This window comes from Hypanus sabinus, chromosome 3 (assembly GCF_030144855.1).
Source record: "Hypanus sabinus isolate sHypSab1 chromosome 3, sHypSab1.hap1, whole genome shotgun sequence".
Taxonomy (NCBI): domain Eukaryota; kingdom Metazoa; phylum Chordata; class Chondrichthyes; order Myliobatiformes; family Dasyatidae; genus Hypanus; species Hypanus sabinus.
In genome coordinates, this window is record NC_082708.1 from 41,414,595 (window position 1) to 41,436,660 (window position 22,066).

Consider the following 22,066-nt stretch of genomic DNA (forward strand, 5'->3'; position numbering starts at 1 on the left):
CCTGGATAAAACCCTCCCAACCACTGAGCACATCTACATGAAACATTGCCTTAGAAGAGCAGGATCCATCAAAGATCCTCACCACTTCCCCCCCCCCCCCCCCCCCCACCCCAACCAGGGCATGCTCTTTTCTCACTGCTGCCATCGGGTAGGAAGTGCAAGTGCCTCACATCACCAGGTTCAATCCTCAATCATTAGGCTGCTGTACAAAAGGGGGTAACTACACTCATTTAATGACCCCGCTATATTGATGATGTCATATTGTTATTTCAGATTCATTACTTATTGCTATTTATTAATATCTGCATTTGCACAGTTTGTTTACAGTTGAGCTTGTGATGTTTACTGTTCTATAGTTGTGCTAAATATGCCCCCAGAGAACATATCTCAGGGTTGTATGTGGTGACATGTATGTACTCTAATAATAAATTTTACTTAGGACTATATACTTATCACTGTATTACAAGCTATTTAAATTTTTTGCTCAACTTTTTCCACTTAAGGGGCACCATCAAGAAGGCTACTTGTGCAAGCAACTCTGATGGAAACCATTAAAAATTTCCCATTTCAATCTACTACAGCTTAGAACCACAACTACATCCAAGGTCTGTACAGTTAGTAACATCGTTTTGAGGCGATTAAATAATCTATTGCAACTTAAAAGTCCACAGAACTCAAATGGACTTCTGTCACTGGCAGAGTTCCCCTGTAAGACAGCGGAAGAGAGGATGCCACTCTGTTTTAAGAGTTTATCTAAGGAAGCGTCGCTCTTGTCTATCAATACTGACCATCTTGCTAGCTAACGTACAGTCACAGGTAAATAAAATCAAAGATTTTATATTTCCAGCAGTAAAGAAAAGATCCAAGTGCTAGAAACACCTGGGTCAGATACTCCACAAGCTATTGCCTGACTTAAGTGTTTGTAGCCAACACTTTGTTTACTCGCCATTTCAATCTAGTCTCTGAAAATATTACAAAAGACCCAAAATTATCAACCGAAATTTACTTTATGAAAATTCACAGTACACTTTATTTTACTATGAAATATTCTCATCTCAAGTTATTTCCCTACAAATTCCTACACTAAAGCAATTACTTTACACTTGGTTAATAACTAAAATTTCTATTTTCTTGTACATAAATTTACAACCAATTGAAAGCATCAGAAACCAAAGAATCAATCAATGCAGCAATATTTAACAATTCCTTATTATGTTAGAAATTATGTTTCTTGTAGACGCTCATATTCTTATTGAACAGACCATTTTATTCCTAATATATTCTGAATTTTGAACAATAAATCACTACAAAGTGAACACAATTCCTCTAGCCTTTAAATTATAATTGCAACATGGTGATGGATACATTTACAAATGTATTCTAATGTATGGACTGTAAGTATCTCCCTCACATCTATCTGCTTTTCCACTTGCTGTTGATCATCTTGTATTTTAAAGAGCAATAATCATACAAGTATTTTGAGGATTTGATCAAAGAGCATAATGGTGTAGAAATCTTTTAGTCCTTTGTATAATTGTACCATAGCTACAATGAATATTTCCAATTATAACTAGCAAAATAACCCTACACATTTAGGTAAAAAAAAATTATGTCTCTGAATTTTGCATATCAACAAATACACTTCTATAGTTGTACCGTGGAGAGCATTCTGACAGGCTGCATCACTGTACAGTATGGAGGGGCTACTGCACAAGACTGAAAGAAGCTGCAGAAGGTTATAAATCTAGTCAGCTCCATCTTGGGCACTAGCCTACAAAGTACCCAGGACATCTTTGGGGAGCGGTGTCTCAGAAAGGCAGCGCCCATTATTAAAGACCCCCAGCACCTAGGGCATGCCGTTTTCTCACTGTTACCATCAGGTAGGAGATACAGAAGCCTGAAGGCACACACTCAGCGATTCAGGAACAGCTTCTTCCCCTCTGCCATCTGATTCCTAAATGGACTTCGAAGCTTTAGACACTACCTCAGTTTATTTAATAAACAGTTATCTGTTTTTGTACATTTTTAATAATCTATTCAATATACATAATTGACTTACTTGCTTATTTATTATGTTTTATTTATATTATTATTTTTTCTCTCTCTGCTAGATTATGTATTGCATTGAACTGTTGCTGCTAAGTTAACAAATTTCGCATCACATGCCGGTAATAATAAACCTGATTCTGATTCTGAAGTCAGCCACCTTGTATGTTAGCAACTTTGCACGCAATATCAGCAAGACCAAGGAACTGATTGTAGACTTCAGGAAGGGGAAGAGAACACATACCTGTTCACATCAAAGGGTCAACAGTGCAAAGGGTGAGCAGCTTCAAGTTCTAGGTATCAACATAGCTGAAGAGCTATCCTGGGCACAACATTAATGCATTCATGAAGGCATACCAGCAGCTCTATTTTATTACGTGTTTGAGATTTATGTCAGCAAACACTCAAGCAAATTCCTATGGACAGACCAAGGATAGCATTCTGATTGGTTACATCACCTTCTGCTATGGAGGTACCAATGTAATACACACTCAACAGTCTCTCAATCAGACCATGAACACTACACTCTCTGCTCTACTTTTTTTTTTTAAAATGTTTCTTATTTTAACTTATATTTTATATATACTGCACTGTAAATGCTGCAGCAGGACACCAAATCTCCTGACATGCCAGTGATAATAAACCTATTTCTGAAGTGTTATGTCACTAAACGTTAGTTAGTTGAAGAAATTCCCCTTTTCCTTAAATTAAATATGTGAAGAAACATTCGAACATAGGACACACCTGCATGTATCTTCTCATGACGCTTCAACTTGCTTGGAAGGCAAAAGCATTTGTCACACCCTTCATAATTGCACCTAGCAAAGAAAATAATGATTAGTATTTCTTCAATGTTTAATAAAAATGAAATTTAACCATAGCTTAGCACCTACTTGAATGACGGTACACGTGTGTGCTCATATTGATGGACTTTGAGATGCTGATGCTTCTTGAACGATCTACCACATCCTTCAAAATCACACTGCATGATGAAATATAGAGTTATACATTTGTTCTTGTGCAACAGCTCAAATACCACCACTCAGTATACAAGTAATCTTTTACTGTATATAATCAACATTTCAGGAAATTTAGTCAGCTCAACTCCAACAGTTTATGATTTAGTACATCAGGGTTCAAGCTCTACTCCAGCATGTATTGCAAAATTTGTGCCAAGTTTTCAGCTCCTTGGCATCCAGATACTATATTGCCCAAAGTTCTCTTTTAAAACTGCCCTCTTTAAGTTGATATAAATCAATAATGGCCTTTTGTCTGATCAAGAGATCAACTCCATGGACCAGAAAATATTTTGCAGGATATTCATTCTTGATTACTATGCAATAGCCTTTAATAGTGCCACATCAGAACAGCTATTAATGTTTCCATTCTTTCATCCACACATCAACTAAATAGAACTTCTACATAAAGTCAGCTTAATAGCCATAGAAGTGTACTTACTCAGTTTCAGAAAAAGATGGGGACAACTGTCAAAACACTTAAACTTTCTGCCTGTTTTTATTTTGGAGAGAAGTGGCTCAACAAACTCATTTAGAACAAACACAGGCACAACTAGTATTTGTTGTCAGTTTGGAATGTTCTATTCAGGACTTCTATTTAAACACACACTGGTAATTTTAAAGTTTAAGAAACAGTTAAGGATACAGGATTAATTACCAAATAAAGCTTATCTTTGCTGTCATGCTTTCTTGAGAGATGTTTCTTTAAGTTATCTTTTGTTGTGAAAGTTTGATTACATCTTTCATCGGTACACCTGAAAGGCATCAATTGTTAAAGGATGAAGGACTGTTAAAAGATTCTGCAAAGTTCAAAGCTAAATATAATTTTAACTGTCATACAATGATCCTTCACTTGAGAATGAATTTTGCCAGAAGTGCCCAATTCAGCCCTCTGGCCTGGAAAATCTAAACTGTTTCTCAACAATTTCATTTTTACAACATTGGTCTTCTCAGTGTCAAAATCTACCAATTTTGATATCTTACTTTGTAGAAGTGGCAGCAGCCTTGAGTTTTGACTTATTCACACACACTTTGACACCAACCCAGTGTTTGTATGATTTCTCCATACTCCACCCATGGTGGAAAAATCTTCCGCTGTTGTGGTCCTGAGGTCTCTGGTTCTCTTCCTAAAGCCACCATTTTACACTCTTGCTCTATTTTTGATCACTATGCAATACTCACTTACTCTTAAAAATTTGTCCAAAACAGAGACTAGCACAGTGGTCACCCCTGTCCATGTCCCTGATGGGCCAAATTAACGTTGTCAAAATGAATGTCCTTCCTAAATTTTTATACCTTTTTCAATCCATTCAAATTTTCATTCCTAAAGCCTTTTTTGACTCACTAGACTCAGTTATATCATCCTACCTATGGAAGGGCAAGTGTTCCCGACTGAATAAAGTTCATCTTCAAAAATCTATAAGTGTTGGGGGCATGGCTCTGCCCAATTTCCACCTATACTACTGGGCAGCTAACATTCATTGTCTCATCTTTATGATCAATCTGATTGCCCATTATGGGTGACAATGGAGCTGAACACTACTAAGAATGTTTCCACCTCCACACTTCTTGGATTCACACTCCCTTTTCATATGTCTAAACCAATTGCTAATCCTGTCATCAGGCACACCCTGAGAGTGTGGGCTCAGTTCAGAAAGCTGATAGCGGTCTCCTTGCCTTCTCTCTTTCAAGTATTCTACATAATCATCTCTTCCAGCCTTCTATACATGATTCAACATTTCCAAGACTGGTGCAGAAAGGGCATCAGGTGCTTTAAATATCTTTTTTTTTAAAGACAGCTGTTTGCATCATTTGATCAAGTGTCTGCAAAGTTTAATCTACCCTATACTTATTTCTTTAGATATATGCAAATTAGACATTTTATCTGCCCTCTGATACCAAACTTCCCTGAGACGCCCAGCACAAACGTCATTGATATATTTCTCTGTACGAAACTATTGCGTAAAGGTCTAATATCTTTTATCTGCGACAAGCTGGAGGCTCTGAGGTGAGCCTCTCTAGACAAAATTAAAACTGCCTGGGAACAAGATTTAAATTTTTCAATGTCAGATGAGATATGGGACAAAGTCCTCTAATTAGTTAACAACCTCTCTACGTGCCTGCCACTCACTGCCTGTTACAGTTCAAGGTCGTACACAGGGCCCAGATGTCTGCAACTAAATTATCTCACATTTACCCAGATGTTAATCCCTGCTACGACAAATGCAAAAGGGGCGAGACTTCCCTTATCCATATGTACTGAACATGCCCTAGCTTGGAAAAAATACAAGAAAGAGGTCTTCCAAACTCTATCCCAAATACTTAATTACAATTTGGAAACCAACCTTTTGATTACTCTTCTTAGCACCTCCGGAGAGGGGGACATGCACCTAAGTCTGACTAAATGTTACACACTGTCTTTTGCTTCTCTGCTGGCCAGGCACACAGTTTTGCTCAAGTAGAGGGATGCTGCCCCACCCACCCACAATCAATGGCCCAAGGACATCATGTCCAGTCTACACCGTGAGAAGATCCACTATTCAATTCGGACATGAAGTTCCAAAAGGTGTAGGGACCCTTTCTTGAATATTTTCAAAATTCCCAGCCAGGCTAAAGGTCCTTACTCTCCTCAGTACATAAATCCCTGACCTCCAGCATTTTCCGGTAAAACTCTTTGGACTCAAATTTGTTATCATACACCAGCCAATGCATTAGAAAAATACACCTTCTCTATACCAATGCAGCTCTGTGGGGACAAAAGTTCTGTTTAAATTGGGGACTGGGAGGGATGGGATGATAATCAAAGCATGTTTGTACTATGGGTGCATCTTTTTCATAAATGTGAATTGTACATTTGATACATTTGTTATGCACTGCACAATTCTCCTTTATACTATGTTCTCCTTTTTAAAAAACAATAAAAATATTGTTGGAAAAAAATTTGTCATCTCTCATACTCGATGGAAGTTTATAAAATTATGAGGGGCATAGCTAGGATAGACTGCCAGAACCCTTTCCTTTCCCACCCCACCCCGAGCAGAAACATTGAATACAAGAGGATAACTTTAATGCGAGAGGAGGAAATTTTAAGGGATGAAGCGGGCCAATGCTGCTTGGGGTGGTAGCAGAAGCATAAACAGTGGCATCCAAAAAGCAGGAGTATGGATCATGTACAGGGAGAAGGGATTAGTTTAGTTCGACATCTGCTTGATCCTGCACTATTCTATATCCAAGATTAGTGTCAGTTGTAAAACTTCTGCACTACCCTGAGTGATTAATTTTGATTTAAAACTAATCACTCAAGGACATCTTATGATTGTGATATAACAGATTCCAGTGCATCTAGATCAGCACTGGTTGGGCATGATTATCTACGGCAGGAGTCTTACACATTTACATTTCTCTATCCGTCCATTGCTCCTGCTTTTACAAATATCACCAGGAAATGTTACATTCCCGAGCAAAAGCAGGTAAGAGTCTAAGGACCTACCCTGAGACATCCTAGAAAAAAAGTCTTTTCCTTCTCCTACTGTCCAAGGGCAGGACAAATTTATTTGATGAAAGTGCAGCAGTCCTTTGAGATTATGGGCAGAAACATACTGAAATAATGGCTTGTAAACTTTTTTATTTGAATTTGTTGGGTGGTGTGTTTTAATTATTTACAAGTGTGTGCAAGTGTTTAATATTCTAAAACTGATTTTTAAAAAATACTTAGTGCATTTGTGATAGTTCATGTTGGCCCAACTGCAGGCTTACAATACTCTTAACTGTTCCTTGGAATGTCCCAAAAAATCAACCCAAAATTGCATTAAAATGATAAAAAATGGATTTTGGACTACAATGAATTCCAATTAATTGGGTCATCACTTAATTGGGGCAACCCTTTTACTTGGGACACTATGGCACCTAACTGTGGTAGGAGACTATTGCCAAACAGTTTCTAACTAGTGTCAGTTTCATGCACTTGTGTGGCTGTTGGGTAACACTGCATGCTTGGTAAAGTTTTTAAAATAGTGTCAGTTGCATATGTTTGTATTCATCATTGGCAAGAAATAAGTAGCAAGACACTTCAGGTCTGTTTTACTGACCACAGTTTCAAGGATTCAGGCTTGGAGATACCAGAAGCAGATGGGAGTGAAAATGAAATGATCTCATTACTTCAACAAGTTATGGGTTATTAAAGTATCAACAATCATTTTGGCCATTACAATGAAAATGAATGTTTAGAAGATGCCAACACAAGGAAAACTGCAGATGCTGGAAATTCAAACAACAACACACACAAAATGATGGTTGTACACAGCAGGCCAGGCAGTATCTATAGGGAGAAGCGCTGTCAACGTTTCGGGCCGAGACCCTTCGTCCTGAAATGTCGACAGTGCTTCTCCCTATATATGCTGCCTTGCCTGCTATGTTCCACCAGCATTTTGTGTGTGTTGGTTAGAAGATGCGATTGTCTAAAACATTGTATGAAGGCAGTCCATTATCTGCATTAGGTGTCTGCTGATTTTATTCATTTGCTCTCAATTAAAAGAACATAGCTGATGAATACCTCCATCAATAACTATTAGGAACTAATAGACAGTTTGATAGCACTGTAGAAGCATTGGTAGTGTCCTATTCTGTTCTGTATTTCATTTAAGTACACAAATTGTTACTCAGTTAAACAGTAACAGTTGTCTTTTTTTATCCTCTTACCCATTTCAATGAAATTTTGGCTAATTAATTGGACCAAAATGTACTGTACCTAAAAGTGCCCTAATTAACCGGAATCCATTGCCTGTAGAATAAAGTAGAAATTTTAGGAAACTTGAATCAGTCAGATCTATATTGATTGCTCAGCTCAGACTTGATAACTTGCCCATATTCAGACTAAGAATTTAACATTTATTGAAAAATATCTGTTGTCAGTTTTTATAAAGTTATAGTGGTGTTTGCAATATCAAGATGCTACAAAACCATGCATTTTGACAAGCTTAGGGCAATAGTGCAGGAAACCAACAAGGCACAGTCAAGAACACAGAGGATATCTACTACCCCAAGTCCTGTAATAAGCTTCTGGGCAAGGGTTTGTATACATTTAACAGACGTTATAATATCAATCTTTAATACGTTTCTGTAACAACTTTAAAGAACACCACAATAGAAATTACCTTAATACATACACTGACCTGAATGGTTTTTCTCCTCTATGAATCAGAATGTGCCTTGCAAGATGATCTTTTCTAGAATAGCTTTTATTACAACCTTCATATTCACAAGTAAATGGTTTCTGGGGGGGAGAAAAAAGCATCAGGATCGTCATTTTATGAGATTACTAGCTGTTTTCAATCTCCACGCAATAAAGTCAAAAAAAGCTTTACTTGAAGAATTCTCCACATACACCCTCTTTCAAATTCTCAATTGTTTTATGTCTTTTTTTTGTTCAGTTATTTTCACCCCCAACTTCATCTTCAGCAAAACACCTATTCTTCCATTCTTGTTATTTCTACACCCCTCAGTTATATAACTGCCAAAGATCCCCCAAGTTTATATTTGAAGATAATGACATTCAATTGGATTAATCATTCTTTACCCAATCCTGCTCAAGGCTTTGTTTCTCCTGCCAAAACAGTTCATCACTCTTTCATCTAAGGATCATCTCAAGGAGGAAATTAGTGACTTCTAAGTCACTATCTTTTAAAAATTTCCACCCTGCTATTCAGAAGTATTGACATAAGAAATAGCAGGGATATGCCACTGTTTTATGAGCCTGCTTTACTATTTAATGCAGTTGGTCATATCTTAATCCCCATTACACTTTCCTACACATTTTCCTTAATGTTTACTCCACAATTATCCAAAATATGCATTTTTTAGGCCTAGAATAATTGAATGTTTAATCTACTGCACTTCTATGCAAAGAGATGCAGTGTTGAAGAATTTAAGGAAATTAGGATTAATTAAAATGTTTATTTGAGTCATTAGTGAGAATGAAATCTAATTAAATACAAGGACGTTATCTATATTACAGAATTTTGAAAGAACTTGGAAGATTTTATCAATTCTGTAATGGTTTCTGAAGATCTGAGGAAATATGTGACTTACTATTTAAGAAAGATTAATTATTCTAACATTAGGAAGAAGGGATATGCTGTAATCCAAGGGATTTATTAATTGTATACCAACAAAAAAATGAATAACAGGATTGAGTCAGAATAAGATTATGAAAGGAAAAAGTCAAGTCAAAAGACTTCGAAAAAAAATCTTGTCTTCACCTACCACCCCATCAGCCTCCGCATCCGGCACACAGTTCTCTATAACTTCTGCCGTCTCTAATGGAATCCCACACCAAGCACATCTTTTCCTCTCCCCCACTTTCCACAGGGATTGCTCCCTATGTGACTCCCTTGTCCATTTGTCCCTCCCCACTGATCTCTCTCCTGGCACTTATCCTTGCAAGCAGAACAAGTGTCAGAACTCCTCTGACACCTCCTCCCTCACTACCATTCAGAGCCCCAAGCAGTCCTTCCAGGAGAGGCAACACTTCACCTGCAGGTCTGTTGGAGGTCTTCTACTGTATCTGGTGCTCCCAGCACAGTCTCTTGTGTATCAGTGGGACCCAGCGTAAATTGGGAGACCGCTTCACCAAGCACCGACACTTTTTCTGCCAGAAAAAGCAGGATCTCCCAGTGGCCACCATTTTAATTCCACTTCCCATATGCAAGTCCACAGCCTTCTCTACTGCCTTGATGAGGCCACACTCAGGTTGGAGGAGCAACACCTTGTACTCCTTCTGGGTGACCTCCAACCTGATGGAACGAACATCAATTTCTCAAATTTCCAGTAATCCCCACAACCCTCACCATCCCCAGTTCCCTCTCTCACTTCAAATCCTTATCTGCCCATCACCTCCCTCTGGTGCTCCTCCCCCTTCCTTTTCCTCCATGGTTTTCTGTCCTTTCTTATCAAATTCCCCTTCTCCAACCCTGTATGTCTCACCAGTCGACTTCCCAGCTCTTTACTTCACCAGTCCCCCATGCGTCACCTATCACCTAATACCTTGTATTTCTTCCTCCCCTCCCTCCAACTACCATCTTAGTAGATATCTTAGTACCATCTTACCAACTTCTTGTCTTTCCCCAGTTCTGATGAAGGGTCTCAGTCAAAAACATCAACTGTTTACTCTTCCGTAGATGCTACGTGGCCCAGTGAATTCCTCCAGCATTTTGCGTGCATTGCTTGGTTTTCCAGCATCTGCAGATTTTCTCTTGAATGAGAACAAATCCATCTTTCCCATGTTGGAAAGCTGTGACCAGTGGGGTGACAGTGCCTCAGCGCAGCTCACCACAAATTTACTGAGACCAAATATCATATTTTCAATTTTTCTGATTCTACATAACTAGGTAGATCTCAAGTAATGAGACTATAGAGGGGTTTCATGGAGATATAGAAAAGCTAATTGAACAAATAAAGATATGGCAGAGGAAGTATGAATTGACGGTGCACTTTGATGCACAATAGAAAAGTAAACCATATATTAGTGACAGGTTGGGAAATTACTTTAGAAGGGATGGTACACACTAAGTTAATGTGTACATGCAGAAAGGAATTAGAAGTTGCAGAACCTGGGCCTCTGTACCTCCCTCTGCAATTGGATCCTCGACTTCAAAACCGGAAGACCATAGTCTGTGTGGATTGGAGATAACATCTCCTCCTCCCTGATGATCAACACTGGCGCACCTCAGGAGTGTGTGCTTAGCCCACTGCTCTACTCTCTATATACACATGACTGTGTGGTTAGGTATAGCTCAAATACCATCTATAAATTTGATGGAGGTACAACCATTGCTGGTAGAATCTCAGGTGGTGACATGAGGGCATACAGGAGTGAGATATGTCAACTAGTGTGGTGCCGCAGCAATGACCTAGCACTCAACGTCAGACGAAAGAGCTGATTGTGGACTTCAGGAAGGGTAAGACAAAGGAACACATTTCAATCCTCAGAGGGATCAGAAGTGGAGGGAGTGAGCAGTTTCAAGTTCCTGAGTGTCAAGATCTCTGAGGATCTAACAGGTCCCAACATATCGACGTAGTTATAAAGGCAAGACAGTGGCTGTACTTCATTAGGAATTTGAAGAGATTTGGTATGTCAACAAATACACTGAAAAACTTCCATAGATGTACCATGGAAAGCATTCTGACAGACTGCATCTCTGTCTGGTATGGGGCAGTGATGTAGGGGTAACAGGACCAAAACAAGCTGCAGAGTGTTGTAAATCTAGTCAGCTCCATCTTGGGTACTACCTACAAAGTACCCAGTACATCGTCAGGGAGTGGTGTCTCAGGAAGGCAGCGTCCATTATTAAAGACCTCCAGCACCCAGGACATGCACTTTTCTCACTGTTACCATCAAGTAGGAGATACAGAAGCTGGCAGGCATACAGTCAGTGATTCAGGAACAGCTTCTTCCCCTCTGCCATCCAATTCCTAAATGGACATTGAACCTTTGAGTTACCTCACTTTTTTAAAAAATATACAATATTTATTTTTGAGCTTTTTTTAATCTATTCAATATACATATATATTAATTTATTTAATATACGTTTTCCTTATCATGTATTGCATTGAACTGCTACTGCTAAGTTAACAAATTTCACGTCACATGCTGTTGATAATAAACCTGATTCTGATTCTGAACATAGATGGTGTGATGGCCTTTATTGCTAGAAGATTTGAGTACAAAAGCAAAGACATTGCAGCAATTATATAGGGCCTTGACAAGATCACACTTAGAATACTGATTGGACTTCTTAAGTTCAAAACGATATATTTACCATTAAGAGTATAAGAAAGATTTGGACTGTTTCCTATGATGGCAGATTTTTCTGTTGAGGCAAGACTGGGTAGGCTGGCCTCTTCTCTCAAGAACAAGAGTAACATCACTGAAACTTATAAATTTCAAAAGGGCCAATGCAAGGAAGCTTGTTCCAGCTGAGATATCTAAACCCTAAAAGCAGTGTGTCAGATGGCATCCAGGACGAAGTGAGATATTTCTTCATTCAATGACCCATTCTTTACTGAGTATTCATATCTCCCTCAGTCAGCGACAACAGGTTCACCAACACAACCTACCAGTATTTTACCATCACTCCTCATGGCCTTTTCTAAGCCTGTTTTGTCACTCTCATCCAGTTATGAATGAGCTAGTAGTGCCTCTGATTAAACCAAAATCAAGAACAAGAAAATCTGTAGATGCTGGAGATCCAAGCAACACACAGAAAAGGCTGAAGGAACTCAGCAGGCAAGTTCTAACCATATGAACTCACTGGAATTCAAGAATGTCATCTCGAAACAGAGCTGTTACATTCTCCCTTATGGAAAAAGGCAACACCTTCTCCTTTTTTGTACCTCTGTCATGCCTGTAGCATCCATTAAAGATGAAGTTTATTTGTCACATGCACATCCTGGAGCAGTGAGCTGCCAGTCCTGCTCTTTTCTCAACCATGGTTTTGTTTGTGGTGAGAACATCCTAGTCCTTAGAGCCAATCCATGCTCCGAATTTGCCCGCCTTAACTGTTATTCCTTGTGCATTAAAATTAGTTCCATTTAATGAGTATTCCTTCCTTTTCCTTTACTGCACCCTTGGCTATCCTGATTATTGAACTTGCTCTAGCTAACTACCACTTTATCCCATGACTAGCTTTTGCACAGACTCACCACATTACCAGAGGGACACAATTTTTCCAGCAAACATTTCTTACCCATTTATTCTAACCCTGGGCTATCCCAGAGTCGGGCTTCAGAGCCTCAAATCCTCTAAGCACAACACTCCAGTCAATTCCCAGATCCACTCTGTAATATGGTCAGAGCTTATGAGGTCATTCTCCATTCATTTGTCTGTTTAGGAGCTTCTATTCCATCTTCCACCAGGACCTCAACCTAGCTCAAGCTTTCCATATAAGGACTGAACTACACCAGACCTCAACTTCTCCTGTGCCAGAATTTATGTCAATGCTACTGTAACCCCTTGGGATTCTACAGGTTTTAATTAGATCAACCTCATTCGACTGAACGCCAAAAATGCACAATCAACGTCTTTAGTCTTTCTCGGTAGAATATGCTACTCTTGCCAGGAATTCGTCAGGTTACTTTCTCCAGTCCTACTCTATCCCTTCTTATATAAAGGGACGGTAATAGTAGTTAAGGTGTAACCTCAGGAACATCCACTACAGATATAACAATGTTTCCTTTTTCCAAACACCAACCCCTTTTCTATAGAGATCACTATGTCACTTGTATTAACTATTTGCTTCACCTACCTGCTATTTTTGTTTCCCTGTACAAAAAAACATGCCTCCCCAGAGCTTTACTGCCCAATCGCTGGCTCAGTTCATGACTTCTCTTCCCTTCCCATGCTGCCGTTGACAGGAAGCCGGCTGATTAACGTTCTGCATGCTTTTCTACTCTTTCCAACTGACTTGCTACTGCCCTGCAGACGTCTAAACCAGACCGAGCAAACGCCGCTCCTACCTCCCCTGTGTGTCTGCATAGATGAGCTTCTAGCCGCCAGTTCTTGGAAAACGTGGCTCCGCAGCCAAAAGAGCAAATGAAGAGGCTCCCCGAGAATTTACGCCGTGTCTGTCCAGGTCTTTCCGTCAACCTCGCCGCTCCGTCAGCAGAAGCCACAGCTGACTCTGGTTCCGCAGCGGCCTCATTCACGCCGGCGTTCGCCGCCGCCGCTGTTACCACCGCCTCCATCACGGCCGCCGCTCGACTCTTCCTTCTCGCGAGGTCCGTACTCCAAACTCCGCACGCTTCCCGCTGTCGGCTTCACAGCATGGTTACCGACTGACGTCACCGAACCGCGCAGCCACGTGCGGCCGGGTCTGAGCGCATGCGCGGTCAGTCCGCGCCGCCGTCGGGCGTTCTGGTCTGGGCACGCGCTTGTCCTCTAGCAGCAATCGAAAATGCTGGAAACACTCAGTAGATCAGGCACCATCTGTGGAGACCGTACAGAGTTTCAGGTGGATGACTTCTTTCTATTGACGTTGGCTCCTACTCAAAAGGTTCAGCTTTAAAATCCTCACCCTTCTCTCCACGCCCCATCGCCGTGGGCTAACGGCCATCTCCACCCAAACCCCAGGGTCTGAACTCCCTTCTGTGTATGTTAGTCAGTGAAAGTCAATTCCCATTTAATTACTGTCCATGGGATTTACCTGTCACCCAGCAACTTGTGGTCATCTACGTGCAAGCAAAATAATTTTTTAAAACTTTGTGATTTTTATAAGTGACCTGGATGAGGAAGTGGAGGGATGGATTAGTAAGTTTACTGATGACACAAAGATTGGAGGTGTTGTGGATAGTGTGGATTAAAGCGGGACATCACTAGGATGCAGAACTGTGCTGAGAGAAGTAGCATATGGAGTTCAACCCAGATAAGTGTGAGGTGGTTCATTTTGGTTGGTCAAATATGATGGCAGAATATAGTATTAATGGTAAGACTCTTGGCAGTGTGGAGGATCGGATGGATCTTGGGGTCCGAGTCCATAGGACACTCAAACTGCTGCGCAGGTTGACTCTGTGGTTAAGAAGGCATTGGCCTTCATCAACCGTGGAATTGAGTTTAGGAGCTGAGAGGTAATATATCTATATAGGACCCTGGTCAGACGCCACTTGGAGTACTGTGCTCAGTTCTGGTTACCTCATAGAGGAAGGATGTGGAAACCATAGAAAGGGTGCAGAGGAGATTTACAAGGATGTTGCCAGGATGGGGAGCATGCCTTATGAGAATAGGGTGGGTGAACTCGGCCTTTTCTCCTTGGAGCGAAAGAGGATGAGAGGTGACCTGAAAAGGGTGTATAAGATGATGAAAGGCATTGATCGTGTGGATAGAGGCTTTTTCCCAGGGCTGAAATGGCTAGTATGAAAGGGCACAGTTTTAAGGTGTTTGGAAGTACGTACAGAGGAGATGTCAGTAAGTTTTTTACACAGAGAGTGATCGGTGTGTGGAATGGACTGCCGGCGATGGTGGTGGAGGCGGATACAATAGGGTCTTTTAAGAGACTCTTGGATAGGTACATGGAGTTTAGGAAAAATTAGAGGGCTATTGGTAACCCTAGGTAATTTCTAAAGTAAATACATGCTCAGCACAGCATTGTGGGCCAAAAGGCCTGTATTGTGCTGTAGGTTTTCTATGTTTCTGGCCAGTAAGGACCCTCCCCAGGTTAATGTGCTGTCAAACGTTCTGTAGCATCTAGAATCTTTTAAAAGGTTTTAACATTTCTACAGTTAAGTGGAAAACTAACTCATTTAATAACAATTAAAGCATTGAATTTATTTGAATAACTAACTGTGCAGCATAAGTCCATGATACACTGTAAGTGGCTGAACCAGTAGGGTTGGATATGGTTCATAACTGGCACCTCAGTTCTATAGGAGTCATAGCTAGCACATCTGGTACAGTTACATTCATTTGAGTAGGGTCACCAATATTCATTTTCTTTGTTTCAATAAATATGTTTTCAGTCAATTACTTTTAGGTTCATATGCTTTTAAATAAATTTATAATTTTCTTCTTATCTGGGTCTACTGGCCCTTGCAGAATGGCCGTAGTAGTAGTGTAGAATATAGCACAGAACAGCACAGGAACAGGCCTTTCAGCCCACAATGTTGTGCCAAACTAATTAAGATGCTAATTAAACTAATCTCTTATGCACACACATTGTATGTCCCTCCATTCTCTGCATATTCATGTGCATATCTTAGAGGCTCTTAAATGCCTCTATCAAGGTTGAAGTTCAAAGTAAATTTATTAAAGGTTGCCATGTACAACCGTGAGATTCATTTTCTTGTGAAAATTTACAGTAAGCACAAGAAACACAACAGAATCAATGAAAGACCGTGCCCAATAGTCTATGTGCAAAAGATACCAAACTGCAAATGCAAAAGGAAAAGAAGAAACAATAATAATAAATAAATAAGCAATAAACATCAAGAACCTGAGGTGAATAGTCCTTAAAAGTGAGCTTATATGTTGTGGGAATCATTCAATGATTGGGTGAGTGAAGTTATTCCCTTTAGTTCAAGAGCCTGATGGTTGAGGGGTAAAAACTGTTCCCGAACCTGGTGGTGTGGCTCCTGATGGCAGCAGTGAGAAAAGATCATGGCCTGCATGGTGGTTGCTGCTTTCAAGCAACAGCACTCCTTGTAGATAAGCTCAGTGGTGGGAAGGGCTTTACCCATGGTAGATTGGGTGATATCTACTACTTTTTGTAAGCTTTTCCATACCAGGCCTTAGTGTAACCAGTCAACATACTCTCCACCACACATCTTTAGAAGTTTGTTAAAGTTTTAAATGATGTGTTGAATCTTCGCAAACTTCTAAGAATTGCTTTCTTCGTAATGACATGTACGTGCTGGACCGAAGACAGATCCTCTGAGAAGATAACACTGAAGAATTCAAAGTTACTGACGCATTCCACCTCTGATCCCCTGATGGGGACTGGCTCATGGACCTCGTGTTTCCTTCTCTTTCAATATGCTGATTTGTCACCACACTTGATTCAGCCAACAACAGTGGTGTTTCAGCATCTTAAATATGGCATTGGAGCTGTGCTTAACCACACAGTCATAAGTATAAAGTGAGTAGAGCAAGGGCTAAGCACACAGCCTTGTGAAGCACCTGTGCTGTTGGAGATTATAGAGGAGATGTTGTTGCCAATGTGAACTGATTAGGGTCCGCAAGTGAGGAAATCAAGGATCCAGCTGCTCAAGGAGGTATTGAGGCCAAAATCGTGGAGCTTATTGATTAGTTTTGCGGGGATGATAGTATTAAATGCTGAGTTGTAGTCAATGAAGAGCATCCTGATGTATGTATTTTTGCTGTCCAGATCTTCCAAGGTTAAGTGAAGAGCCTATGAAATGGCATCTGCTGTGGACCTGTTGTGACGATAGGCAAATCGAAGTGGATCCAAGTTGCTTCTTTGGTAGGAGTAGATATATTTCATCACCAAACTCTCAAAAGTGGATGTAAGTGCTACTGGATGATAGTCATTGAGGCAAGTTACCAGATTTTTCTTTGGCACTCATATAATTAAAGTAGGTAGCTATCTTACACTGCCAAAGCAAGAGTTTAAAGATACCGGTGAACACTCCAGCACAGGTCTTTAGTACTTGGCCGGGTACCCTGTCTGGGACAGATGTTTTCTTGGGTTCACCCTCCTGAAGGACACTCACATCCACCTCAGAGACTGACATCACAGGGTCATTGGGGGCAGTGGAAGTTTGTGAAGGTTCCATGCTTTGATGGTCAAAGCAAGCATAAAAGGCATTGAGCTCTTTGTTTGGTGAAGCCTCGATGTCACCCATGTCCCTTGGTTTACAAAACAAAGGTGCTGGTTGTGGACTATGGGAGGAATGGAGACCCTATTGACTTCAATGGATCTGGGGTTGAGCAAGTGAGCAGCTTTAAGTTCCTCGGCATAAACATCACTGAGGATTTCACATGGTCTGTACATATCGGCTGTGAGGTGAAAAAGACATAACAGTCTCTTTCACTTCAGACGATTGAAGAAGTTTGTTATGGGTCCCCAAATCCTAAGAACTTTCTACAGGGGCAAAGTTGAGAGCATCCTGACTGGCTGCATCACTGCCTGGTATGGGAACTGTACCTCCCTCAATCGCAGGACTCTGCCGAGAGTGGTGTGGATAGCCCAGCATGTCTGTAGATGTGAACTTCTTATATTCAGGACATTTACAAATACAAGTGTGTAAAAAGGGCACAAAGGATCATTGGGGACCCAAGTCACCCCAACTACAAACTGTTCCAGCTGCTACCATCTGGGAAATGGTACCGCAGCATGAAAGCCAGGACCAACAGGCTCCGGGACGGCTTCTTCCACCAGGCCATCAGACTGATTAATTCACACTGATACAATTGTATTTCGATGTTATATTGATTGTCCTGTTGTACATTCTATTTATTATAAATTACAATGTAATGTGCACATGGCACATTTAGATGGAAATGTAATGTAAAAGATTTTTTCTCCTCATGCATATGAAGGATGTAAGTAATAAAAGTCAATTCAATTCACTTTGTAGGAGCTGAGAATATTCTAGCCCTGCCACTGCTGTTAAACATCCTTCAGTGATTCAATTTTGATCTTGAATTGCCACTTCACATTTGAAATAATTTTCCGAAGATTGTACCTGGATCTTTTGTATTTTCCTTAGTCACCGGACCTGAATGCCACTGATCTGACCCTTGGCATATTGCAGATCTCATGGTTCATCTAGGGCTTCTTACTGGGAAAAACTCTGAATGATTTTGTGGGGGCACAATCATCTACAGCTGTTTTTATATTATATCTGCTTCCACCACTCCTGGTTTTGCATTCCAGATACCCAATACTCTCTGGGTAAAAAAAATTCTCTGAACTTCCCACCTCTCAACTTAAATGCCCTCTTGAGTTATATATTTTGACCCTGAGAACAAGATATCTCCTATCTATGCATCTCACAATTTTGTAAATGTCTATCAGGTTTCTCCTCAGTCTCTGCTATTTAACAGAAAACAACCCTAATTTGTCCAACCTCTCCTATAGCATCTAGCACCTAATTCAGTCAGTGTATTGGTAAATAGTTTCTGTGCCCTCTCTTCCTACAGTGGGGTGACTAGAACTGAATGTAATACTCCAGGTGCATCTAACCAGAGTTGTAAAAAGCTACAATATAACTTCTTGACTCTTGACCTCAATGCCGACTAATAAAAGCAAACATCCCATATGCATTCTTTACCACACTATGAACATGTATAACGACTTTCAGTGAGAGATGGACTTTGATTCCAAGACCCCTCAGTAAGTAAATATTGTTACGAAGTGCAATGATGCACTCTTACCCAGATTAAACTCCATCTGCAATTTCTCCGCTATTATCCATAACAGATCAAATATCCTGCTGTATCCTTTTGCAATCTTCTACACCATCCACAACACCATCAATCTTCAGAATCAGGTTTAATATCACCGGCATATGTCATGAAATTTGTTGTTATGTGGCAGCAGTTCAAAAAGTAGTAGTGAGATAGTGTTCATGGCTTCAATATCCATTCAGAAATCTGATGGTAGAGAGGCAAAAGCTGTTCCTGAATTGTTGAGTGTGTGCCTTCAGGCTCCTGTACCTCCTTCTTGATGGTAGCAATGAGAAGAGGGCATGTTCTGGGTGATGGTGCTCCTTAAAGACGGATGCCACCTTTTAGAGGCATCACTCCTTGAAGATGTTCTGGATGCCGGTGAGGCTAATGCCCATGATGGAGTTGACTGAGTTCACAACTTTCTGCAGTTTATTTCAATCCTGTGCCTGCCCCCCGCCCCCATAACAGATGGTTATGCAGCCAGTTAGAATGCTCTCTACAGTACATCTGTAGAAATTTGTGAGTGTCTTTGGTGACAACCAAATCTCCTCAAACTCCCAAAGAAATATAGCTGCGGTCATGCCTTCTCTGTAACTGCATCGATATGTTAGACCCAGGGTAGATCCTTAGAGATGTTGACACCCAGAAACTTAAAATTGCTCACTCTTTCCACGTCTGATCCCTGGATCCCCGGTGGACTGGGGTGTATTCCCTTGTCTTACCCCATCTGAAGATGAAGGTGGAGATCCACACAGATTGTGGTCCTCCAATGAAGAAGTCGAGGATCCAGTTGTGGACGGAGGTACAGAACCACAGGTTTTGGAGCTTTTTGATCAGAACTGTAGTCAACAAACAGCAGCCTGACATAAGGATTAGTATTATCCAGGTGATCCAGGGCTGCATGAAGAGCCACGGAGATCAGATCTGCTGTAGACCTATTGTGGTGAAAGGCAAATCGCAGTGGGCCCAGGTCCCTGCTGCGACTGGAGTTAATTCTAGCCATAGCCAACCTTCAAGCACTTCATCACCATAGATGTGAATGCTATTGGATGATAGTCATTAAGGGAGCTCACCCTGCTCTTCTTGGACACTGGTATAATTGTTGCCCTTTTGAAGTAGCTGAGAACTTCCAACTGTAACAATGAGAAATTGAAAGTGTTTTTGAATACACCCACCAGTTGGCTGGCACAGGTTTTCAGAGCCATATCAGGTATCCCATCAGGGCTTGTTGTCTTGCAAGGATTCACCCTCTTGAAAGACGATCTGTCATCCATGAACTTCCAAACCCAACCATTCACACTTTTATCCAAATTATTTGAATATATCTCAAACAGCAATGGTCCCAGTTTGGATTACATTGGAACACCACTAGTCACAGACTTCCACCCTGAATAAATCACATTAACCAGTATCCTCTGTTTTCTATGGGCAAGACAATTTTGAATCCAGTCAAGTCATTGTGGATCTTGCATCTTATTCTTCAGGACGAGCTCACAGTGTGAAACCTTGTCAAACACTTTACTAAAATCCATGTAAAAAACATCTATTGCTTTGCTATCATATAAATAAAATTGCAAAGAAAGCACAACAACACCTCAATTTCCTCAGGCATCTACGGAGATACAGCATGTCATCAAAACCCTTGGCAAACTTCCCTAGTTAAGTAGTGGAAAGTGTACTGACTGGCTGCATTACGGTCTGGTATGGGAACTCCAATGCCTCTGAGTGATAAACCCTACTAAATGTGGTAGATTCTGCCCAGTACATCACAGGTAAAACCCTCCCAACCATTGAGCACATCTACATGAAATGTTGCTGTAGAAAAGCTGCATCCATCATCAAAGGTCCTCTCCACCCAGGCCATACTCTTTTCTTACTGCTGCCATCAAGTAGAAGGTACAGACACCTCAGGACTCACATCAGCAGGTTCAAGAACAGTTACCACCCCTCAACCATCAGGCTATTGAACAAAAGGGAATAACTACACTTATTCTATTTCTATTGTTCCCACAACCAATGGTCTCACATGCAGGACTCTTTATCTTGTTATTTCATGCTCATTTTTTATTGCTGTTTATTTATATTTGCATTTGCACAGTTTGATGTTCATTAATCCTGTTTACAGTTACTGTTCTATAGATTTGCTAAGTATGCCCACAGAAAAAGAATCTCAGGATCGTGTGTGGTGACACATATGCACTCTGATAATAAATTTTACTTTGTGAACTTTGAACCATTAATAAGGCATGCCTTCCCCCACAAAATTCCATGCTGGCTGTCCCCAAATGCTTATATCCCTAAGAATCCTCTCCAACAACTTCTCTACCACTGACACTTACCAGACAATAGATTTCAGGATTATCCCTATTTCCCTTTTGAATAATGGAACAACATTAGCTACTTGCCAGTACTCATGCCTGTGGATAGGGAGGACCTAGCAATCCCATTTCTTGTCTCTCAATAAACATTAGGCCTTGGGTACTTATCCACCTTAACTTTTTCCAAGAAATGCAAGAAGACCATTTTCTTTTTCTCAAAATGCCCTAGTAGATGTGCATACTCCACACTGATTTCACTACCCTCCATGTCCTTTTCCTTGGTAAGTACCGTCGCAAAATACTCATTAGGACCTCACTCACATCCTCTGCCTCCAATCATATGCTCCCTCTTTTCGCCTTGAGTGTTTCTACCTTATACCAAGTTATTCTATTGCTCTTGATGTATGTATAGAAAGGCTACCTAAACATACTTGCCAAGATCTTTTCATGGCCTTTTAGGGATCTTCCTTCTTGAATTATTTTCTTGCATCATTATAAACCTCAAGGGCTCAAGTTTTACGTACACTTCATTTTTCTTCCTAACTAAATTCACCATATCTCTTGTCACCTAAGGTTCCCCTATTTTATATTTCCTGTCCTTCATTCTTATTGAAACATACCTGTCCTATACTCTGTGCAGTTGGTCTTTAAACACCCTCAAAATGTTAGATGTGGTCTTGCCCAAAAACGGCTGTTTCCAATTAACACTCCCTAGTTCCTGCCTAATAGTCTCGTAATTTGTCACACTCATATATTCCTTAAAGCTGAAAGAATTTTGATCACTACTT

At 40.5% G+C, this 22,066-nt stretch overlaps 2 protein-coding genes across 2 annotated transcripts in view; one reads left to right on the forward strand and one right to left on the reverse strand.

Moving 5' to 3' along the window:
* Positions 1-2,695, forward strand: part of mtif3 (mitochondrial translational initiation factor 3) — a 22,256-nt gene extending 19,561 nt beyond the window's left edge. Inside the window, exon 5 of the mRNA XM_059964145.1 lies at positions 504-2,695. The gene's annotated coding sequence lies outside the window, so the exon portion shown is untranslated. The remainder of the gene's footprint in view (positions 1-503) is intronic.
* LOC132391235 (transcription factor IIIA-like) overlaps positions 1-13,817 on the reverse strand; it is a 22,526-nt gene extending 8,709 nt beyond the window's left edge. Inside the window, exons 1-5 of the mRNA XM_059964143.1 lie at positions 13,575-13,817; positions 8,234-8,334; positions 3,721-3,817; positions 2,940-3,028; positions 2,791-2,864 (exon numbers count right to left, since the gene is read on the reverse strand). Of these exons, the coding sequence (XP_059820126.1) occupies positions 2,791-2,864; positions 2,940-3,028; positions 3,721-3,817; positions 8,234-8,334; positions 13,575-13,802 (589 nt within the window). The 5' untranslated portion in view covers positions 13,803-13,817. The remainder of the gene's footprint in view (positions 1-2,790; positions 2,865-2,939; positions 3,029-3,720; positions 3,818-8,233; positions 8,335-13,574) is intronic.
* Positions 13,818-22,066: the final 8,249 nt, after the last annotated feature.